The sequence below is a fragment of the Lynx rufus genome, unplaced genomic scaffold, assembly GCF_022079265.1.
Source record: "Lynx rufus isolate CCGP_SWC_20201006 ecotype Redwood Valley unplaced genomic scaffold, mLynRuf1.p SCAF_2, whole genome shotgun sequence".
Classification (NCBI taxonomy): Eukaryota; Metazoa; Chordata; class Mammalia; order Carnivora; family Felidae; genus Lynx; species Lynx rufus.
This window is the reverse complement of record NW_025814834.1, coordinates 216,886,749-216,911,752: the sequence shown is the minus strand read 5'-3', so window position 1 is coordinate 216,911,752 and position 25,004 is coordinate 216,886,749. Positions and strand designations below refer to the sequence as shown.

The 25,004-nt window shown below is 41.5% G+C and overlaps 1 protein-coding gene across 4 annotated transcripts in view; it reads right to left on the bottom strand.

Moving 5' to 3' along the window:
• Positions 1 to 25,004, bottom strand: part of RERE (arginine-glutamic acid dipeptide repeats) — a 423,597-nt gene that overhangs the window by 110,262 nt on the left and 288,331 nt on the right. For all 4 annotated transcript variants that reach the window (XM_047083211.1, XM_047083212.1, XM_047083213.1 and 1 more), the window contains 3 exons: positions 14,971 to 15,019; positions 8,650 to 8,774; positions 7,136 to 7,235 (listed from right to left, as the gene is read on the bottom strand). In XM_047083211.1, the coding sequence (XP_046939167.1) occupies positions 7,136 to 7,235; positions 8,650 to 8,774; positions 14,971 to 15,019 (274 nt within the window). The remainder of the gene's footprint in view (positions 1 to 7,135; positions 7,236 to 8,649; positions 8,775 to 14,970; positions 15,020 to 25,004) is intronic.

The following is a 25,004-nucleotide window of genomic DNA, read 5'->3' as shown; positions in this document are numbered from 1 at the left end:
TTAATCAATATAATTCACCAAATTAACAAAACACAGTGTAACAACCATATGATCATCTCATTAGATACAAGAAAGAAAAGCATCTGACAAAATTAAAGGCCCATTCATGATAAAAACAAACAAACAAACAAACAAACAAACAGATATAAGGGAGAACATTTTCAACTTTGATCAAACAACCACCACCCCACACTACACTATTATTAGTGAATGACTAAATGTTTTCTCCCTAAGATGAGAAAGCAAAGATGCCCACTCTCATTATTTCTATGCAATACTGTACTAGAGGTCCAAGCAAATGCATTAAAGCACGAAAAAGAAACAAAATACATAAATCAGAAAGAAAGAGGCAAACTGTCTTTATTTGCAGATGGCGTGACTGTGTACACTGAGACCCTAAGAAACCAACCAGAAAGCCACTAGAAATTAACAGAACAGATACAAGGTCAGCACATTAAAACTGTATTTTTAAAAATGTTTATTTTTATTTATTTTGAGAGCATGAGCATGCACGAGTTGAGGAGGGGCAGAAAGAGAAGGAGAGAGAGAATCCCAAGCAGGTTCCCCACTGTCAGCACAAAACCAGATGCTGGGCTCAAACTCACGGACTGTGAGCTCATGGCCTGAGCCAAAACCAAGAGTCAGGTGCTTAACTGACTGAGCCATCCAGGTGTCCCTAAAATTATTTGTATTTATATTCTACCAATGAACATTTAGAAACTGAAATTAAGGGCACTTGGCAGACTCAGCTGGAGGAGCATGAGACTCTTGATCTCTGGCTCATAAGCTCGAGCCCCACGCTGGGTGGAAAGATCAATGAATCAATTGATCAATAAGAAAAAATGAAGAAGTTGAAATTAAAAATCTAATCTTATTAACAATAGAATTTTCAAACAGTAATTACTTAGGGAAAAACTTAACAAAACATGTATAAGACCTGTACACTGAAAACTAAAAAATCTTACTCAAAAAAATTAATGAGACCTCTTTTAAAAATGAAGATATATGAGGCACCTGAGAGCTCAGCTGGAAAAACATGCAACTCTTGATCCCAGACTTGTGAGTTCAAGCCCCATGCTGGGTGTAGAGCTTATTTAAATAAATAAATAAATAAAATAAATAAATAAAATAAGTAAAAAATAAAAAATAAAATAAATTTAAAAAAATAAAAAATAAAAGAAAATAAAGTAAAATAAAGTAAAGTAAAATAAAATAAAATAAAATAAAATAAAATAAAATAAAATAAAATAAAAACTTTTAAAAAATGAAGATATGTATCATGTTCAGGTTTGGAAGATTCAATATTGTTAAGATGTCAATTCTTCTAAACCGATCCATAGATTCAATGCAATCACAGGGAAAATCCCATAAAACCTTTTTAAAAATAGAAACCACCAAGCTGATTCTAAAACGTATGTGGAAAGGGATGGGTGTATGGATGGCTCAGTCGGTTAAGTGTCTGACTCTTGATTTCAGCTAAGGTCATGATCTCACGATTTTTGAGTTCGAGCCCCATTATCAGGCTCTGTGCTGACAGTGCAGAGCCTACTTGGGATTCTCTCTCCCTCTCTCTCTGTTCCTCCCCCACTTGTGTGCTCACTCTCTCTCTCTCAAAATAAATAAAAACTTTAAAAAACAAAATAAAATAAAATGTAAATGGAGGGGTGCCTGGGTGGCTCAGTGGGTTAAGCATCTGACTTCAGCTCAGGTCATGATCTCACAGTCCATGGGTTCGAGCCCTGCATCAGGCTGTCTGTTGTCAGCACAGGGCCTGCTTCAGATCCTCGGTCCTCCCTCTCTCTGCCCCTCCCCCTCTCTGCCCCTCCCCCACTCATTCTCCCTCCCTCCCTCCCTTTCTCTCTCTCTCTCTCTCTCTCTCTCTAAAAAAAAACAAACATTTAAAATAAAAAGGGGTGCATGGGTGCCTCAGTCAGCTGGACATCTGTTTTGGCTCTGATCATGACCTTGCGGTTCAGGAGTTCAAGCCCCACATCAGGCTCTCTGCTGTCAGCACAGAGCCCACTTCAGACTCTCCCTCTCTTTCTCTCTCAAACATAAATAAACATTAAAAAAGATAAATATGGGGTGCCTGGGTGGCTCAGTTGGTTAAGTGTCTGACTTCGGCTCAGGTCACGATCTCACAGCTCCTGAGTTCAAGCCCCGCATCGGGCTCTGTGCTGAACAGCTCGGAGCCCGGAGCCTGCTTTGGATTCTGTGTCTCCCTCTCTCTCTGCCCCTCCCCTGCTCATGCTCTGTCTCTTTCTTTCTTTCCCTCTCTCTCCCGAATAAACATTAAAAAAAAAGTTGAAAAAACATAATAAAATTTATATAAATAGTAAAATTTATCTGGGAATGCAAATGACCTAAAATAGCCAAAACAATCTTAAAAAACAAGTACAAAGTAGGAAGACTTACCACTACCTGAGTTCTGATAAAGCTACATTACTCGAAATACTGAAATACTGGTGAAAAGACAGATAACACATTAGTGAAACAAGAGAATCCAGAAAAAAGAAAAACTGCTCATATATAAGCAGTTGATGTTCAATAAAGGTATCAAGGCAATGAAATGAGAAAAGTCTGTTTTCAACAAATGTGACTCCAACAACTGGCACCTGTGTGGGAAAGAAGGCACTTTCACCCATACCTCACAGTACACACAAAATTAATTTGAAATGAATCACAGACCTGAAGGCAAGAACTAAAACGTCAAGAATAAAACACAGGAACAACCTTTGTTATCATGGGGTGAACAAAGAAACTTTCACAAAAGGAAAATGATACACTGGACTTTAGCAAAATTAATACATTTTGCTCTCTGAAAGACACCCTTACAGAAAAATAGTCATGGTATGGCAGGAAATATTCACAAATACGTGTATCAAAGGACTTATATCTGCAATACAAAAAGAACCCTTAAAACTAAATAATTATACTAAAAACAATTCAACTTTTAAAAGTGGGCAAAATATACTTCACAAAAGACAACATACAACTGGGTGGTAAGACATGAAAAGATGCTCAATTAGGATGAACAGGAAATTCAAATTAAAATCTCAGTGAGTGAGGCACAGATAGACATCATTAGTAATGTCAAACGCTGAGGAATCTTTAGCCTCAATCAAATCTGTGTCCCCCATCTAAATAAAAACCAACAGCACACAAAACAAACAAATCTCAATGAGATATCACTACATACTCATTAGAATGGCTAAAATTAAAAAGACTGACAACATGAAGTCTTACTGAGGATGCTGAAGAACTGAAATTCTAACATAGTACTGATGGGAATGTAAAGTGGTACAGCCACTCGGAAACGTGTTTGACAGTTTCTTTTTTTTTTTCTTAAGCTTATTTATTTAGTTTTAAGAGAGAGAGCGTGAGTGGGGGAGAGGCAGATAGAGAAGGAGAGAGGGAATCCCAAGCAGGCTCCCTGAAGTGGGGCTTGAACCCACAAAACCATGAGATCAAGACCTGAGCCAAAACCAAGAGACGCTTAACCAACTGAGCCACCCAGGTGCCCCTGACGGTTTCTTAAAAGCTACCCGCACACATACAATCCTGCCATTTCACTCCTAAGTATTTACCCAAGAGAAATGAAAACACGCATCCTCACAAAGCCTTGCATAACAATGTTAATAACACCTTTATTCATAATGGCGGCCAAAAGCTTGGAAACACGAATGTCCATCACCAGACGAATGGATCAATTATTACTACCCGTACACTGGAACACTACTCAGCAATAAAAAGGAATAGAATATCGATAATGCGAAAACATAAACCTATCCCAAAATTATTATATGGAAAGAAGCCAGACTCAAAAGAGCAAAAATATTATTCTGACACAACATTGTATGATGTGAGAAAACGTATCAGTGGTTGTCTGAGGCTGGAAGCAGTAAAGGATCGGGGAAGGACATGAGGCGCCTCTGGGGTGCTGGAAACGTTTCACATCTAGATCGCTGCAATAGTTTCGCCAGTATACACTTCTGAAAAAAACACATCAAACTGTATATACTTTAAATCAGAGCAGCTTCTTATACGTAAATTATACCCCAATATGTTGTTTTAAAACTTATATGCTAAAAATCTCAGTTGTGAGTAATGAAGAAAAAACTGAGTCAAAATGAGGAATGAGGAAGAGCTTGTATTTAAAAATGGGTCCACGTTGGAGTGCCAGGGTGGCTCAGTCGGTTGAGCGTCCGACTTCGGCCCAGGTCATGATCTCCCGGTTCGTGAGATAGAGCCCTGCATCAGGCTCCATGCCGACAGTTCGGAGCCTGGAGCCTGCTTCGGACTCTGTGTCTCCCTCTCTCTCTCTGCACCTCCCCAGCTCACGCTCGCACTCTGTCTCTGCAAAAATAAATAAGCTTAAAAAATGAAAATTAAAAATGGGTCCATGTAATAGTCATGAAGAATTAACAGCTGAAAAAGCTCTATTAGTTTTAAATAGATGGCAGTTTTAAGATCAAACTATTTATTTAAATGTATTTCAATTTAAATAGTCCTACTCAGATGTTAAACACACGACAATGTGGCTGTACCACATAATTTCATTTACTTTAAATTTCTGTACTGTCCTGAGAAATAGGAGACACAGGTTTATTCTAAACTGACAAATGCCTACCCTTGTTTTGACTCTATGCTATACTTCTCACACGACAACGCATTTATTTTTTCAATTACTTAACACAGCTCGAAACCACCCTTACGCCAAGGAAGATGAAATAAACATTAACTCCCCATAAGATTTTTCAATTCACTTCACTTTTCATTAAGAAAGTACCCGTAACTAAAACTCTGTGAGCCAGTACCATAATTAAGTGGAAAAATTAAAAGAGCCATTAAACTTTTCCATTCCTCACAAAAGGAACAAACGACTCGGTCCTTTGGTGGCTGACTGCACTTGGATTGCCTAACCCCAGACACCTGAGCCATCTTGGACGCGCCTAGACAGGAAAATTTCAAATGATGGGAAGGCAGCCTCACAGAAATAAAAACTCATAAAACCAAAAGCCCTCTGGCAATGCTTAAGAAGACTTCAGAAGGAACTTGCTACAAAGGACCATGGGCAAAAAGAGCCCAAATTATTTCTGTATAGAGGTATGTTTTACCGAATCCTCAGAGGGGTCGCAATAAAAGAACAAATCCGATCGATTCGGTAAAGTGCCAAAAACAGACATTTTATTAAATGTGGCAACGTCTTCATTATTTAAAAATTCAACTGAGCGGCATAGTTGTGAAAGGGGAATTTTTTTCATAAAGCTTTGATGCAGAAGATTCCACAGAGGGGAACCCGGGAGAGTCAGTCGGTTAAGTATCCGACTCTTGAATTTGGCTCAGGGTCACGATCTCACGGTCCGCGAGGTTCAGCCCCGCATCAGGCTCTGTGGTGACAGTGCCGAGACTGCTTGAGATTCTCTCTCCCTCTCTCTCTGCCCCTCTCCTGCTCTCTCTCTCTCAAAATAAACATTTTGAAAAAAACTCAACCGAAAACAAGCTCAAAGAGTAACTCTGAATAAATGCACACTCGTGGGTATTCTGAATTCACAGACATTCACAACACAACTCCTACCACAGCCACCGTCTGCAGTGGCACTCAGCTGAGTCTCCCTTTCCTCATCCAGAAAATAACCTCAAAGGCCCCTTCTAGCTCTATCACTATGCGTTCAGAGTAAGGACTCCGGATAAAAGCAAAAACTCCAAGTGTGAAAGAGGTGAGGAGAGAAAAGAAATAAGCGTACGGGTAGGTAAACAATTGCTCTGTCATCTATCGCAGGGCCCAATCCCACAAGGTCACTTCACCTCTGACGCTGTCGGAGACTAGTACCGCGTAATACTCAAGAAACGCAACCGGCCCAGGAATAAAAATCAGCCGTATCTACATGTTTCTCTGAAAGCGAGCTGCAGAGTAGAAGGCTCACTAAGTTGGGTTATCTTCTAACCTCCATTCTGAACTTTTCAGATTGCTGGCATTCAACAATCGTCTGGCTTTTCTGAGCCTTAGATTCTTATCTATTTAGAGACTGGAACAGATGATCTCAAACGTCCCTTCCAAATATAGCGACCTCTCAAGAAAAATGAGAAACAAAAAAGGTTCTTCAATTACATTTAGTTAATCATCAGGAGTTGCTGAGCCCATGAGCTCAATAGCCTATGTGAATATACACAGCCTTTTTAATACATCACAAATGCATAAAACTTCACTATTACTCCACCAGATTTGATGATTTCACATTAGTTACCACACAGGGAAGAATTATTTCAAGACACTTTAAAATACATTAATTTTCCTACACAGCCCTATCGGATGTATTCTAATGTCAAACAGGGAAACCGGTTTCAGTGATCGTACTGTGCACAGCAGTTCGACTTCCGTTCTTCTGAGCTGCTGCCTGTGTGTTGCAGCTCAGGGCAGAGGAGTAATTCTGAAGGATGCCGTGCAACCAACTCAGTACCGTCAGGCTCACTTGTTACATTTTACTTTAGATTTTTTTAAGGATTATTATTTTTAAAACTCAATTCTGTTGTATAATCGTGTGAGAGATTTAATCGTGTGAGATATTTAAAGGCATATCTATAAAAAAACATATTCACTCCAGGAAGTCTGGCTTCTTCTCCGTTCCCTCCCTGCACTTTCGAACTCACGGTCTAAGAGACAGAGAAGAAGGCAAAAGGTATGGCCTCTGGATTCGCATCTTGAGTGTGTGACCCTGGCTTGTGACTTGATCGCTCCCAACTTACTTGCTCATGTCTACAATGGTGATAATGATAAAACCTACTCCAGAGGGAGACTGCGAGGATTAAATAAGACCATCTGTGCACAGTGGTCGGCTTTGTGGGATCTCAGGGAAGATCGACTGCTAGCATCAGGCTCTCATTTGAGGCTCAACACGATCCTGGGGTAGAGACGCAGAAGAGGAAACGAATCTGGAGGCGCCCCATCACCGGATCAAGGTCATGGAGCCCAGTGCTGAGACCGCAACCCATCTTTCGATCCCAGCACTAAGCCACAGTACTCGCTCCTAAAATTCTAGGCTCATTCAGGTTCCATGCTCATCACACATGCCCTACAACCAGCACAAGGGAAAAGTAACTCCCTTCCCACCCGGGACAACTTCAAAAGACTCACTGTGTTCAGCGCATTGAGGGTAGTGTCATCCCGAGATGCGGCAACACAGCCATCCTCCGTGGAGCCTCCGTCACACATCCCTGCGAATGCTGCCATGCTCCTTGGAGGACAGGAAGGGAAAACATCAGCACAGAAATGTTAATCCTCAGGTTTCAGAGTCAGCTCAGACCAAATTCCATTACTATATGCATGATAGGTCGGAGTTCTCAGTCCTGTTTCTGCTCTTGTTAATTTTTTTTTTTTTTTTTTTTTTGGTGAAAGAGAGAGAGAGAGAGAGAGAGAGAGAGGAGAGAGAGAGAGAGTACAAGCAGGAGAGAGAGTGTGCCAGCGGCGTACAGACAGAGAATTTTAAGCAAACTCTGCTCTCAGCGCAAAACCCGACGCAAGGCTTGATCCCATGACTCCGGGATCAGGACCTGAGCCAAAATTAAGAGTCGGATACTCAACCAATTGAGTCACCCAGGCACCCACCAAAAAAAATTTAAAGTACCTCTACCCCCTTCACACATACAGAAAGGGAAATGTTACATTTACTCTGGTCTAATGGTGCCCTTTCTTCCCACACCTTACCAGGACTCGGATTTCAGTTTAGAGCATGAATAATCTAAAGCTATTTGCCACAACAGTTGGCTAGAAGGGCGCGTGGCTGGCTCAGTCGGTTAAGCATATGACTCCTGATTTTGGTTCAGGTCATGATCTCACATGATCTCACGGTTCATGAGCTCGAGCCCCATGCTGGGATCTGCACTGACAGTGTGGAGCCTGCTTGGGATTCTCTCCCTCTCTCTTGCTCTCTCAAAATAAATAAATAAACATTAAAAGAAACACTTGGCTAGAGTACAATCTTTTCAAATAAAGATTATATTTTTGAAAGAAAGATATTTTGAAAAAAAATTAAATCCTCTGAATTTGCTTATTTCCTTTCATGCTACACATCAACTAACTTTAGGCGAGTTAAAAGTGGGAGGGGGATGAAAGGAATTCTTAGAGGCCGCTAACTGCACTGAGGCAGCCTCGTGTCTACACAGCATAGCTGGGCACAAAGCTTAAATGCAGGTGCCCGGCCTGCTCTGGTGCTTTGCTTGCACCCTGCTGATGCCGCGGGAGTCCCAGAAACCACCGCAGATGCAGGAGGGCTCTCTGCCCTCACTACGATGTGCAGGGATAGATTTAAACTTACCTTTTATATTTTAGGCACTTGTAGGTTAGTAAGTTCTCATGTAGGTAAGCCACAAAAACACCAAGTTTAAGTCAAGCATCAATGAACAGCCTCAAGTAGAGAAATCTACAACGGGATTTTAAGAAGGGCCGAATGATCTAACTACTCAACTGTATTTAGAAGTGCTGATAATCGCATGTATGGCTTACGGTGCTTCCCTTCTGAAGAGTTCTAACATCTGATGTGGGGCAAACATTAAGAAACAAGTGACTTTACTGTGGCAAACGTTTTCTCTGGTAAGAAAAATCAATTCAGATGGCCTAACTCAGGGCAGGATGGGGAGGATTCCTATTACCTTGCTGCCCTCAAGTACATAAGAAGGTCACAGTCATTAACTCCAGGCATCCAGACCAGTTCCTCATGTTGGGTCACAGTGTCACCATCTGGAGAAGGGAACGGTTGCAAATCGGGAAGTTTGGCCTGTAAGATAGGGATGGAAGAGTCACAATCAAGGCACATTTAAAGAACTGTCTCAACAGGCAGGCCCTGGGAACAGATGCCATAGCTTACTGAGCCTCTTTCTTTAGGCAGTACCGAAATAACAAAAACCGTGAGTCACTGAAACCAGCCTGTAGCACGTTTCAGGATCATTTCACCATAGAAGATCTCACAATGGACTGCTTAATCTCTACTTAAGGAGAAGCAAACAGTATCAAAATAAACCAGTGTCAGCATGATCCAAAGAATAAAACAGAAATGGACACGTGTGCATAAAAGAAATGAAAAAAACACAAACCCTCAGGAGATAATAGTTCCCTGATAAAGAAGGGGAAAACACACACATTTCCAATGTAACACATCTACAAAGAGACAGATTACAAGTGATGAAACCTCACCTAAGGATATTTGCAGAAAATTTAAAAGCACCATCCCATTAAGTTAACGCTAGTCCCAAGACACTCAATAACTACCCGGTAGTCATGGTAAACGTAAAAAAAGGCACAAAATTAGAAGTAACATTAAAAACAAAGCTGGACTAAATGGTGGTGACAGAAATCAGGCCAGTAGCAGATTCAGGAGGAGGGGATTGCTTGTGAAGGGGCAGGAAGGAACTTTCTGAGACAACACAACTGTTGAGCCTTGACAGGAAGGGTGACAGCAGACGCAATAGTCCACATAAGATCTCAACAGTTCACTGCACGTAAAGTGTACCTCAGCAAAAAAAAAAAAAAAAAAAAAAAAAAAAAAAAAATTTTAAACATTTGAACAACAGTGCTCAACAACCCAGTCTCTTCGTCACCCGTGGGTTAGAGATCCAAATATCTCTAGCATGTTCTCATCCTCACTCTGCTGTGGCACAGCCAGGGCCAGTAGGTACGAGGACTACCACAACCATGAGAGGCCTAGAAAAAGTCAACTGCCTGCAAAACAGGCACGTTCTGGTTGTCTTAAATGATGAACATGGAAGTACTAGTCTAAAATTTTAAACCAAGAGCTGCTGTTAAAAAGCTCCAGTGTCTAAAGAAACCAGGCAAAAAAAAAAAATGAAAGGAGCAGCTGTAAGGTAGCACTCTCCAACGGAAAGAGAACGAGAGACACATATTTCATTTTAAAACACTCTAGTATCCCCATTAAACCCCACCTCCCAATGTGGACTAGCCACGCTTCAAGTGCTCACGGCCACATGGGGCAGTGGCTCCAGTACTGGGCATGCAGGTATCAGGTGCTAAGGAGGCAAGGGAACCAGGCAGAAATGGAGACGGTGCTGCCCTGTGCACAGAAAGCAGCCAGGCAGGAATGAGAACCGGTACTTGTATAACCTCCGATTTTTTCCAAAGTCCAGAAATTTTTATGTGAAAGCTCGTATTCATGTTTTTAAAACAATTTTGTGGCAGACACAACACGAGCAGATCATGTGGCTCTAGATACCAGTCTGCTTCACAGGCTATCTCTGGTACCTCTAAGTGCGCATCAAGTGCCGACTTTCTCCAAACAAGGATGCTCTTCTTTAATTTGGTATCGACTTTTATAACATTTAATTGGGTGCCTCAATGAGTTCTGCTTAACACATAGTGACCATATTGGAATAAAATTTAACACACAACAGATATTCACACCAAAAGGGTTTTTTTTCTTCAAGTTTTTCTAAAATTTATTTACTTTGAGAGAGAGAGAAAGAGCGAGCATGAGTGGAAAAGGGGCAGAGAGAGAGGGAGAGAGAGAATCCTAAGCAGGCTCTACGCTTTGCACAGAACCCAATGTGAAGGTCAATCTCAAGACCATGAGACCATGACCTGAGCCAAAATCAGGAGCTGGTCACTTAACTGACTAAGCCACCTAGGTGCCCCCAAAGGTCTTTTTTTGACATTTGTACTGAGCTCTGTTTCCCAGGACCAAATATGGTATGTGGTGTGGCAGCTGTCCCAGGTCTGGCAGTTTGTCCCAGGGGGACAAACCTCCCCCCCTCCCTGCCAAGAGAAAAATAGGCTGGAAATATAATTAGTTAGCTTACGGAAAAAGAAATGCAAATGGCTCTTAATGAAAAGAAAACATGGTCAAAGTTGCTGATAAAAGAATTTCCCACCTATCAGACCGACATAAGTCCCAAAGTGTGACAATATACAAGGCTGTGGTGCTCGCACTTGCATGAGTTGCCGGCACAGATACAAAAATGGTACAATCTCTACAGAAGGGCATTTTGTAATGTCTTCACACTTACAGGTGCACTTGCCCTCCAAGGGAGCCAACCCCCCTTCTGGGGATATATTCCAAAAATATGTTGGCAAAAACATAAAAATCTATATGCTCAGGCCATTCACTGCAGCATTACCTGTAATAGCACATGACTGGAAGCAACCTAAGTGCCCAACAATAGGGACTGGAACTGGAAGAATAAACTGCTGTATCCACGCAATGGAGCTCCATGAGGCAGTAGAAGGAAATGAGGAGGAACCCTACCTACTGCCATGGAGGGAACAGCAGGATACATTGTTAACAGATAGAAAGTCGGCGGAAGCGTGTGCATTATGCTACCATTTATCTAAGAACAGAGGGTCGGGGAATAAAAATAAGAAAGAAAAATCAAAACCTTAAATTAACAAAAACAAAAGCAACAAGTGTCCATCATGGAGAGAAGGAACATGTGGAGGGGACAGATGTAGTCGACTTTCTTGAACATACTTTTTCCTTTGTATGTTTGACTGTGGGGCCATGTGAATAGCCCTACATAAAAACAAAACGAAACTTAAAGAATAGTAATCCCTTAAAAACCATAAGGCAAAATGAAATAAATGCATTAACTACACAGTAAGTTGACTCCTCTCTAGAAATTATTTCAACCAACTTTAAAACACATTATTAATTTGCCCACACAGCCCTGGTGGGATATATACTAAGAAACCACCCCCGCCAAAAAAAAAAAAAAAATTAAATTGCAAGCTGTTTTCAATAATCATATTGTTTGCAGCAGTGTAAGTATTATTATCTTGTGCTATTATATATGTATTATGGGATTAAAGCAAATGAATAATGATGTTGGTGTCATTTGAAAATGGGATTTGAGACATGGGGAGAAGATACAGACAAATGAAAGAAAGATAGGATTAAATATAAAATCCAGATAAAAATTTGAATTGGAATTAGAAATATCAAAAGGAATCTACAATGTATCTTTAAAAAATATATAAGAAAAAGGTATATTTCTTTTTCCTGAAAAGGCCTAGAAACAAGTAACCAACCAACCCAGTAACAATGAACACCCCAGTACCCAGTCAAAAAATGTCACTTCCCAGTAAAACAATAAGGGCTCCTATGAGAAAAATTTAATTCTAGATCTAGGGCAGGGACTGTACAAGATGAGACATTAAAATGCCATACCAGTTAAAGGAATCCTACAAAGACCACTGAGGTCCGTCCAGTCGAAAGGACACAGAAGTTAGCAGTAAGAGGCCCCTACTGGCCCCAGATGGATAATTTAATCATCAGTAAGAATAAGGACAATGCAGGGGTGCCTGGGTAGTTCAGGGGGTTATGCGTCCGACTTCGGCTCAGGTCACAATCTCAAGGTTTGTAAGTTTGAGCCCCACACCGGGCTTGTTGCTGTCAGTGCAGAGCCTGCTTCAGATCCTCTGTCCCCCTCTCTCTCTGCACATGCCACCCCCCCCTCCTGGGTGGGCGCTCTCTCTCTCTCTCAAAAATAAATAAAAATTAAAAAGAAAAAAAAGAATAAGGACAGCTGGTTAGCAGATAACAAATAATTTAAAATCCACTGGTGACCACTGGAAGACGTTGGGGGAAAGAGTATTTTTGAAAACTGGTAAACAGAAGGAAGGAATTGAACATTTATCTTGCCTTTCCTCTGTGATTCAGGTAATCAAATAGTTGGTAAGGGGAAAGCTTCATTTACTCACCTAATAAATGAAGGAGTGATACGATTAGAACACCACCATTTTGAAGGGCAGATCTAAGTAACAAGCCAAGGCAGCAAATCACCCTTACAAGGACACGCATAACCTCCTGGTAGACAGACACAGCACCACCCACGCCAGAGGCAGAGGACCAAAGGAGCATAGGATTAAACTTCTAGATTTTAATACTCATTTGCAAGATATGCCAAGGACACGGGACAAGTCTAATGACACATAAAGATGCAATCAGCCAAATCCAGACTGTGGGACACCCTACTGGACAAAACACTCACCTTCTTCAATACATACACTGAGAGAAGGGGAAAATAAGAACAACAGATGAATTAAAAGAGATTTAAGAGACCTATCAACCACTTGCAACGCATGGCTCTTACTCACATTCCAATTTGAACCGTAAAAAAAAAAAAAAAAAAAAAAAGACAATTACGGAAATCCGGTCCTGGTGGGTATTTAAGAGATTGCTAATTTGTATTAGGTGCTACATACTGTGATTTTGGTTTTTGGAAAGGGTTCTTATCTTTGGGATATTTACAAGTAAAATGATAGATTTGTGAATCATTTCAAAATAATAGTTGGAGGGATGTAAGGAGAATAAATGAAACAAGTTTGATCCTAACTTGGTAGGTGTGAAAACGGAGTAATAAGGATCAGGGGATTTATTGTACCATTCTTTCTTGACTTTTACATGTGTTAATGTTGTGCCTAAAAAGAAATTAAAATTTTAATAAGGAAAATACTGCCTATTAAAAAAAAAAGTCCTTTCATATTTGGTGTTCCAAAACATGTCTTGTTGGGGAAAAAACCCACAAAGCCTAATAAAGATGTTTAAAATCTGGTACAAAATAAATGAAGGTATACAAAAATCCAAGCATAATCTAAGTATAAAAAAACCTAAGCAAGAATTTAAGTATCTTTTACTTAAAAACCACTCTTTCTGTTATGGCAAGGCAAAAAATCGTAAAATAAAGCTTTCGTACAAAGATCTCAAGACACTAGAAACACAACAGGGAAGAAGAAACATGGGTGGGAAAATATGGTGGCAAGAGGGCAGAAAGAGGGACGTGTAGTCACAGGGAACCAGGTAAGGACTAGATCCCGATTAGACTGGAACTCCTAGGCCTGAAGGCACAGAAAATACAGTTGAAAAGTGGTAGGCAGACGCCCTAACAGGCCACACCAAGGAAAGGGTTGTGCGGGGACAGGGCGGGCAACAAGGGGAGTGATCACGTGCAGCTTTTTTTTTGCCGGTCTCAGTTATAATCCTAGTTCTGGGATGCAAAGTGTCCACTAGAAATTAGATGCCCCTGTTCCTGTGTCTTGACTTTAATATTCCCTCCCTTCTTCATTTCTTTCTCATTACAGAGCTAAAATAGATTCTTAGAAATATGAGTGACATATAAGAAATGCTCAACGTCCAGACAGAAAAATGAACAAGTAAACAGACTACTGAAACCTCTCTGTCCTTACAAAGTGGGGGAAGGAGGAAAAAAGAGACTGATGTCAAACATGACACTAAGAGTCTCAGTAAACTGAACAAAATAGGACACAGGCCCTGACACAACAAGCTGCTGACAAACAGAGAGCCTAACCATCTGGACTCTTCTGAAGGACAGGGGTTATTAAAAAGTTAAAATGAAAGTATGCAGGGACCAAATGTCCATCAATAAATGAATGTATCAACGAAATGTGGCGGTATAAACAAATGATGAAGATTCAGCCTTAAAAGGAAATTACATTCTGGTTTGTGCTACGACAGGGGTGAATGAACCCTGAAGGTCTCATGTTACGTAAAAGAAGCCGGACAGAAGGACAAGTACCGTGCAATCCAAGGATATGAGAAACCTAGGGCAGTCAAATTTGTGGAGACAGAAAGCAGGACAGGGGTTACCAGGGGCTGGGGGAGGGAGATGGGGAGTCAGTGTTTAATGGGACAGAGTCTCAGTTTGGGAAGGTGAGGAAGTTCTGGGGGTAGATGGTATGGTGGTGACGACTGCACAGCAACATGAATGTACTTACCAGCACTGAAATGTACACTTAAAAATGTTTAGAATGGTACATTTTACATTATATGTATCTTACCACGATTTTAAAAAGTATGTGACGATCAGAAAGAAAAAAAAAATCTCTGTATTTATATGACATTCCCTTAAGCGTAACAACAATTCTAAGTTGCTGCTCAACAGAATCAAGGGCCAGCAGAATAATAAGAAATAAAACTCCATCAGAGAAGCTACTGAAATTTGCTTTACCTGATGGCTAGGACCAACACGAATTTCTCCCTGGGTGCTGTTCAGCCTCCTGTCATGGAAAGAGCAGATTAGGTTAGCACCATATAGTTCAGGCATAAACATTCACACATTTTTTTCAAGGAAAATAATTCACTTGAAATAAATGAGGGATAAAATAGGAAGAATTAAGTTCCCCACTACTTCGAGTGTTGCCCTGCACATGTGCACGCCCCAAAGCCCATACACATCTCTCAAATCTCTTTCTTCTAAAAAAAATCCCTGACTGCAACTCCCTGTCTTGAGTACCTACCTACACCATTGGTCCTTCACACCTCAGAGGGAGGTACATTGCTACGGTACAACCCCAATAGAGGTTTCTTCTTTTCAAAACATTGCTTGTGCCCTACTGTAAACCTTATTAAAAGATAAACAAGATACGGGGGGCCCGGGTGGCTCAGTTGGTTAAGTGACTGACTTCGGCTCAGGTCACGATCTCATGATCTGTGAGTTCGAGACCCACATCGGGCTCTGTGCTGACAGCTCGGGGCCTGGAGGCTGCCTCGGATTCTGTGTCCGTCCCCCCCCCCCGCCCCGCTCTGCCCCTCCCCTACTCATGCTCTCTCAAAAATAAACAAACACTAAAAAAATGTTTTAAAGATGAGCAAGACAGCTATGGTTCCTAGCACACACACTGGGTCACTCATCCATTCAGCAAATATTTATTAAGTACCTATTATATGCTCAGAACTGGCCTAGATGTTGTGGATAAAGCAGTGAACAATACAGTGTCCCTGCCTAACTGGAACTTCTATGCTCACTTGGGTATAAAATGAAGAAACAAATAATAGGTTAGATGATAGTAAGGGCCAAAGAATCAAGCAGACAGTGAATGATGAAATATTTCCCCAGTTCTTTACACAGCACAGACAGGAAAGGCCTCATTAAATAAAGCAGAACAAGCAGAGATGGAAAAGATGTGTGGGAATGAGCCCAGCAGGTCCAAGAGGTGGAAGACTTCACTTCGTTTCTAGGTCATCCTCACCGCACCTGCTCACCCTCCCTTGCTCTAAATTCTCACCATCCAGGGTCCTTTTAGAAGCCACTATTTCTGTGAAGCCTTTCCTATCTCCCCATTTCACCCCACAACGCCCGCAAAGGGTGGACTGCCTTCCCCTCTCACTCCTTCACGAGATGCCGATTGAGTGCCTTTCTGTCCCAGCCTCGCACAGGGCACCCACTGGGGCACAGGGCCAGATGAAGAAGCGCAGTCCCAGCTCCCGGTTCCTGTCAACTCTGAGTCACGACGGACCGTGGGCTACCTTAGGACGCCCCTTCTGTGCCCAGGGACAAATGTGCCGTGCTGTGCGGCCACCTCTGCGTCTGCAGTAGAGCCACAGAGAAGGCCGTGCCACAGGGAGAGCCGCCGACGGCTACCGGTGGACTCGGCTGTGCTGCGAGTGTACAAACAGCACAGGGGCAGAGAGGCTGCCGGTCTCGGGTCTGTCCTCCGCAGAGCCGGCACCCCCGTCATCCCATTGAGGTTGTTAACATGAACTGTGGAAAACGATTACTTCCTTCAGGCCTGATGCTTTCTTCTTTTGACCCAACGATTTTTCTCACGAAGAGTCTTATTTCGGGAAAGCGGGCAACAGAAACGACAAAGGAAGGGAGGAGACTAAACCACAAGGGAAGAAGACACGTGGCCCAGTTCTTAAGAGACTTACTCTCCAACTACCCGGGAGGTGGCATCACCCCACAAAGCCACAACAGGTCCAATCGCTACATTTATAGTCATAGATCATCTCAGGAGCAACAGGGTCCAAAAATGCCCAGGGAAGTGATCAACACCAGGCAGGCTTCACAAGGAGATGACAGTGCAGGAAGTGGTTAATTTCCAACCCTTCACCTCTGAAGGGAGCACAACAGCAGGGCAAAACAGAGGACTTCCCAAGGGCGAGTGCGGGGGGGGTTCTCTACAGAAGTGGGACGAGGTGGGGAAAAAAGTCTGCACTGAGTGCTGGTTTTGATCTACAAGGCATCTTCGTTTCCCCACCAGGAGAATGGTGTGTTGAAAAACAAGTCAAAAGATGGACTATTCTAGTAGGTTCATGTAGGAATAACACGCTGTTTTAGGAGGTATGAGAGGAACCACATAGGCCAGGAGGCTATTTTAATCGTGAGTACTTTAAGAAAAACAAGCAGTCAGCATTACCAACCCTTTCCCTTCCAGCTTGTCCCTTTCTGTCTCACAACCAGCTCCGAGCAAAACCAGCTACCAAAAGCTCTCTCCTCTACCTCTAGATACTTTCCAAACGCTCGCCAGCCTACGAGCAGGTCGAGCCAAATGCATCATCTGAGAAGGTTTCAGCCACAGCCCATCCAATAACTTGTGCTACAGCTCAACCTGCAGGTTCTTCTAGAAGGTCTAGGCCATGCCAAGGTTCTCAAGTGGGTGTCTATGAAAGCATTTCCCCATCACTGCTACACACGCACTGCTAAGTCCTTGACAATTCTAGGACAAACATTCCTGGGTTGTTTTTAATTTAATTTTTTTCCTTTTTTTATTTCTTTGTGTGGTTTTTTTTTTCCTTTTAATACCTTCATCAGCCAGTATTATCAAAATTAGCTCAAAAATGTGCCACAATAATAAAACAAACACTTCAAATACCTTGAGTACAACTACTTGTATCCCATTGATTTGTACAAAATAGGTTGATAATTATTAATACTAATAATTATACAAGAGAAAAGACAAAGGTACTGAGGATCTTAAGAGCCTGAAATGGAAATTGTTTCTCTCATTTTTGTTTCTATCAATGAATGGCACTGACAAGGTCAGTAGTTTAAAAAGCCCAAAATAAAACAGAGGACCTTTGAAAATTAGAAATCAATTATTACAACAAAATTATTTCTCAACCAGATGCAACTTTTCTTTTTTAATTTTTTTTAATGTTTGTTTAGTTTTGAAGGGTCGGGGGAGGGGCAGACAGAGAGGGGGACACAGAATCCGAAGCAGGCTCCAGGCTCTGAGCTGTCAGCACAGAGCCCAAAGTGGGGCTCGAACCCACAAATGGAGCCAAGTCGGACGCTTAACCGACTGAGCCACGCAGGTGCCCCAACCGTGCACAACTTTCAAATACTGGGGTTTCATATAGCAAGAGATACACCAAACTTATTTTTGAGGAGGATGAGGATCCGAGGTAAGCAAACGACGGCCTTAGCCTACTGTTTGCAGGACCTCCTGAATACAGAATAAATGGCAGAAATGTTCTTTAGGCCCAAGATGAAAAGAGGCTGATAGCAACATGCCCGATCAGAGAGAACTGGATGCATGTGACAGAAAAACCGTCAGCACATGAACTGGAGGTGAGAGACCCGAAGGGGGCTTCCTGGGAAACGGCCAGTACCAGGCCTATCCACGATCCGCTGCGCAGTCACCGTCCTCCCCTCTTCTGACAGCACCCGAACGCTACCTTAAATGACACGTTCCTCTCCCGCTGCCTCGTTGCTCCTCCCTTCTGACTGCGTGCTCCTTCTGTCAGAGGACGACACTCTGCTGTGGCTCATCTGGACATTTCCCTCCACCCACTATGGGCCTGTAAGCTTCTAGAGTAGAGGAACTGATGCTCATCTTGTGGGTCCCCCAAAATCTACTACACTACCTGCCTGGCATTATTATGCATTCAGGACAAATTTAAAGTTCCCTGGTGGCATGAATATTTCTAGACTCCTAAGCTCTAAAACTTGACAAAAATCACCAGGAATTATTATCTAAATGCAGTATCAAACAGCTTGTGAAAAACACTCTTAATAATCGTATGCTGGCCAGTACATACTTCCTTTTCCTTCTTAACACAGCAGTTCCCAAACTATTGGTCTCAGAAACTCTTCACAGTGTTTAAATTACTGAGCATTCCAAGGAAGTTATATTTTTGAAAAAGTTCAAAAAAACATTTTATGTACCAATAAGCACATCACATATTAATATGTAGAACTTATTCTTATGAAAAAATTGTTTATTTTTTTAATGTTTATTTATTTTTGAGAGAGGGAGAGACAGAGTGCAAGCGGGGGAGGGGCAGAGAGTGAGGGAGACACAGAATCCGAAGCAGGTTCCAGGCTCTGAGCTGTCAGCGAGAGCCCGACGTGGGGCTCAAACTCGTGAACTGTGAGATCATGACCTGAGCCAAAGTCAGATGCTTAACCGACTGAACCACCCAGACACCCCAGAAACTAAATGAATCTAAACAAACAACAACAACAAAAAACTTAGAAAAACAGAGGCACTGTTTTACATTTTTTTGCAAATCTAATTCAGGACTTAACAGAAGACCACTGGATCTTTGTATCCGCTTCTACATTCAATCTTTTGTATTTATGTTATCTTAGTTAAAGTATATCAAGAAAATCTAGCCTCACAAAGATTATAGTTGGAATAGGGAAGGATATTTTAATAGTCTTTTTGATAATTATGGATATTATTTTTTATACTACCCCAAAACTCAACAAGTGACCAATCCTTAAAGGTTTTTACACAATGTGAATCTAAAACCTTACCTTGCCTTGGACTCTTTTATGTTAAAAATCCATTAGTCTGTCTTGGCCTTTTAATGGATCCTTCTACCCAGACCTGATTTTTGTGATGTCATGCACAATTTAGATGGAAAATATGAGATGCCAGATTTATCCTTCAATTAATGGCAACGATAGCTAACACTTGAGTACTTTCTATCTGTTCTAGGTGCTCTACAGTCTCATTTCTATGTATTCATTCATTAAATTAATATTTTGATATTAATGAAAGCATTAATAGTGACAGTCACAGAAATTCAGATCTTGTTCTATATTATGTTTGAAATAACACACCTACTGAAGAGGTTTCTGTTTGAGGCACGGCGTTGCTTAATTAATACAGTAGGTCTGGGCAAAAACAGGACGGTCACCAATTAAGGAAGGAAAATCCAGACCGAGAATGGTGTACAAACAAGGCTGGTCTCAGATAAAGAACACTACATACGAAATAAGAGACCAAAGACGGAAGTCATGTCCCAGGATAATGCGGGACAAATCTAGGTACACCCTTATCTTTGCCTCAGGGTTTTCACATTCATTGTCTTAAATTCAGATATCCTGCAGTTGTATGACAACACCAGCAAAATAACAATGCTAGTTATCACTTACTAAGTGCTGTTTATGCCAGGTACACATTATTTCATTATTCCCAGGACAACCCTATAAAGCAGTACCTCCACTTTATAGATAAAAATGACAGCACTAATTGTCATATGAACAAAGAAACATATACAGTGGACATTTACTCCGTACCAAGCATTCTAAGCTAAGCAAATTCTTTATATTTTCTTATCTAATCTTAAGGATGACCCTGTAAGGAAGGTACTATTATTATTACCTGTCCAGAGAAGGAAACTGAAGCTGAGAGTTACGAAAGTGCCCGAGATTACAGTAACCAGGATTCAAACTCAAGTTTAGTTGACTCCAAAGTCAGAGCTCCCATAATGCAGAGCGATTAAATTACCAAACCAAAATCACACAATTACATATAGAACCAGTACGAGAAGCCCTACCTATCCTCTATCCTTTCCGTATCTTCATTTCAAGCACCAAAGCAAGACAGAATTATCAAAAGAGTTTGTTTGGTTTGGAAATCATGTTAAAAGAGAAAACCTATTATGAGGCCAAGTTACATAACATTGTCAAAGTAACAAAATTAGAGAGATGGAGAACAGATTAGTGGTTGCCAGGTGTTAGGAATGGGGGGATGGGGCGGGCGAGAGAGCGGGAGGTCTTTGTGGTAACAAACAGACCTCAGTGATGCAGTGGTTACATAAAGTACACGGACCATACACACACTGTACTAACGTCCTGTCCAGGCTTTGAAGCTGTGCAATGGGGGAAAGGAGTAAGGGGTAGGTACATCGGAGCGGTCTATGGTATCTTACATCTCTTACATCTTCCCGCGAAACTAAAAAATTAAAAGTTTTTAAAAAGTCGAAAGAGGTGGTTTGGCTGAATGATGTATTACAAACAGACTGGAGAGAAGAAATCCTGACTAAATGACTAATAGATTCCCCTCCGATGTACTGCAGACAACTGAACAAGTAACCGAAGAAAGGAGATTCAAGGAATTAACTCAAGTCACATAATTCTTTTTTCTCTGTGTTTACTAAGGGTTCTGATGTGAGCTCATCCTTTGTGAGACATCCCTAACTGAATCATAGTACAAAAAAAAAAAAAAAAAAAAAGAGAGAGAGAGAGAGAAGAGAGAAGAGAGAAGAAAAGAAAAAAAAATTGTCACCAACCTCACCAGCAAGGAGGCATTTCTCTGTGAGGCTAATGTAAATACTATATGTTTTTCAAACAGTTGAGGTTCGGTCCCCATTATTCTACAAATCTTTGCTTTGGACTATGAAAATAGTCTCAGAAGCCAAATTACAACAATAATGGCAAGTCACTGTGTTTATTCCTGGAGTATTAAAAAAAAGAACGAAATTCATTGTATATGAAATCTGATACAAAAGAAATCCATGTAACAAAGCAGTATCCATGGCAACTACAACTTAATATTTCAGTCCTCTTCAGCTGCAGTGGATTAAATAAAATGACAAGATGTTCCCTTTGAAAAGTAACCTGTTACCATGGAAACATTTTAGTCTAAGAAGTAAACAGGGAATGGACAGAAAGGAGCAGGAAGCCTGTAACGGAATATCAAAAAGGGAGAAGCATCTACGCAAAGGAGATGAGAAAGCCGGCTGGCCAGATGCAGGGTGGGAGAGGCGAGGGTCTGGGGAGGAACCTTCACTCAAGACACCCAAATATCTCTACCTGACTGTGGTCACTGCTTCAGATGAGGACTTGAGTCCACAGAGGAGGAAGAGGGACAAGGGCACAGGGTCCAGGGGAGAAGACATGAGCTGGCAGAAAAGAGGCCTTTTACGGGGAGCCGGCACGAGTTCCCATCGTAAACCCAGACCTGGTCCCCAATCCAAGCCCAGCACGTAACAGCAGTGTGGCCTGCGGCCCACTCCCCAAAGCCTGGGACTGTGTAACTCTCCAGTCAGACCCCTTCTCTGCGGCTAATGTTACGTGTGAATGAAATCACTGTGCGATCTTCCTGTACCTATCCTCCAGGTCACAAGGCTCAGAGAAGAGGTCATTCTTATCTTTTCCATAAGGTGTTCAGTTGAGCAGGAAGACTGACATGACATCAACACAAAGAAGCCTCTAGAAACTCTATTTACTAGCTCATTCAGAAAGCAATCACAGAAACAGAGCAAATACACCAAATTTTAGGAAAATCGAAAGGCAATTTATCAGAATCACTTTTTTTTGTAAGAAGGGTTGTGGGCAGGAGTCAAAATGAGACTGATAAGAACGAAAACTAGAATAGCATGCAGGGTTTCTCAGATTTCTCCAGCATGAACACTTATGTCCAAAGCAGTCTTTAACAAGTCTGAAATATCTTTAAAGTCTGACATAGTATCGTAAAAACCCATATACATTTTGTATGCTATTCCAGAACATACTCCCATTTGTCTTAAGAAACTCCCCAAATCTGAGTAAGATCACTGCGCTTTGTACACCCTGAGATGCCCCACGACCGTGGCTCCCCACGACTGGGAGGGAGGAGATAGCACATACACCTGAGCCTAGATGCTCAGGGCCAGGGGATGAGCACAGACTTCAGAGTCAAAGGAAGACAGGTTAAAATCTCAGTACCAAAGTTTTATTAGCCTCAACGTGATCTTAAGGACACAATTCGACCTCTCTGAGCCCGTTTCCTCATCTGTGAGATGAAGTTCCTGATGACTAGTTTGCAAGGTTGCTACAAAAATAAAAGATGATCTACCGAGAGAAGCAGCATCGTCCTGCTGCACAGGGGCCACTGCTATTATTAGCTCTAAGTACTGGTGGCAGGTGACAACAGGAGCGAACTCTCTACCAGGAGTTCCCAGAGCACCACCTACTTCTCTTCAGCCCTCATCACAGGCACAATTTTATATGCATTTTGTGTTATTATTTCTTTCAATGTGCTTAGACTGAAAGCTCCATGCAGGTAAGGAACGGAGTCTGTTTTTTAGCTCACCATTATATCCCAGGGCCCACTGGCACTCACTGAATATATTCTAAATGAATAAATGACTCCAGTATTTTAACTCAACTATCGTTTAGTCATAGACAGCAACTAAGCACTTTGATGCAAAATTAAGCCAAGTCACGTGCGACAGAAGGCTAGCCCTCCTGCCCAGCGGGAAGAATATTTTGAATGAATACTGAATTATCGAGAGAGAGAGAGAGAGAGAGAGAGAGAGAGAGAGAGAGATGGAGATGGAGAATCCATCAACAACTGAAAGACTTAATGTTCCAATTTGCATACACAAATGCAAAGGTCAACATAGAAGCCGGTCAAAATCTCAAATCAGAGTATCTTAGATTTTCTCTGATGGAAAGTTCCTTATTAGAGGCCATGTGATCTAATCGTCTAGCTTAACAGAAGGAACCAAGGCCTGAGGAGACAAAGGTGCCCTTTTGAGGGGCCACACTGAGTTAATCAGAGAGGATTCCAGGCCACTGAAGTAGCTCTCCTTTCCAGAGTCCCCTCTAAACACAAGTCAGAGTCCAGAACTAAGAATTTGGGCATTGGCTGAGGCATGAGAAGAATTTCCATGCTGACAATAAGATACAATAAATGTGGCCTCTATACAAAGTACACATCATGGAAAAAATGGGTAAAAAAAATTTTTTTTAAGCACATGAAAAAGGATCTCATTTCAAAAATGGTCATCACAGCCCAACACAAAGCTATATGCACAAAAATGATGCTTTGGAAAACAGACTTACTTTTTAAATCCCACGGTGATTGAAATAATTTATAAAGCAGCAATATTTGAAGATTAAGCCGATCTCCTGACCAAAAATGTTGCTGGCTTTCTGCACACTAAAATCACACTTTATAAAAACAGAAACATAGCATCCCCAGAAAAAGAGGGAGACTGGACTATAAGTAAGTATGTCCTCAATGCATGTGTGAACCTTTCTTTGTTCCCACTAGGAAGTCTCTGGGAAATACTATGAAAAACATGACCATTGCCCTATGCAATGTGGTGGTGTAAGTATGGGGGTGGGAGGAAGAGGGGGAGGAGACAGCCTTCACAGCATTCTCTCTCTCTCTCTCTCTCTCACACACACACACACACACACACACACCAGGAAGAGGTAAGAAAGGAACAATGTTTAATGCCAAACACACTGAACGTTCTACACAGCATGGAAGTAAAGCTTCCGATGTAAAACACCCAAAGGGCAAGAGAAGAAAGGAGATCAGTAAATGGCAGTTAAGTATACTGATCACTAATTTAATTACCATAACACTTGACATTGTCTTAACTAGACTGACAAAAACTATAGACGTTGCTGAGATAACCATACCCACATGAGATTGAAGACTTGGCCTTGGAATTAATAAAAATAACACACTGAGCAACTGAGTGCCAAGCACTTTCATAAGTGTTTTCACCCCATCTTTACAACAACTGTGAAAAATCATATTTATCTGATTGGAGATACAGTCATATGGAAATACGACCCATGAGAACACGGAAATTGAGAGGAGTATATAAACTCATCCAGTGTCACAGCTCGTCCAGTGTCACTAATTGGGTGGAATTTGAACCATACCATCTAGCTCCAAATCTACTCTTTCCTCCTACCATCGACGCCACTAATTTATTCAACATACTTACATCGGAGGCCCATTTGGCAGGCTCTCTAAAAGGAACTAAGGCTATAAGAACAGATGTAGCCCACGCCCAAGAGACAGTCAGTCACTGTAGAAGTGTATAAGTATACAACGTATAAGTCAAAGAACTCTGACAGAAATAACGTCTAATTGTCTCAACTGAATTAAAATGAACTGTTTTAGCTTAGACCCAAAGTATCAAAAGGTGTACCAGAAAAGATTAGTTTTTTTCAGATCTGCTTTTAAAGATTATGTGCAGGAACCTGTATTCTCCCCTATCACAAACTGCTCAATACAG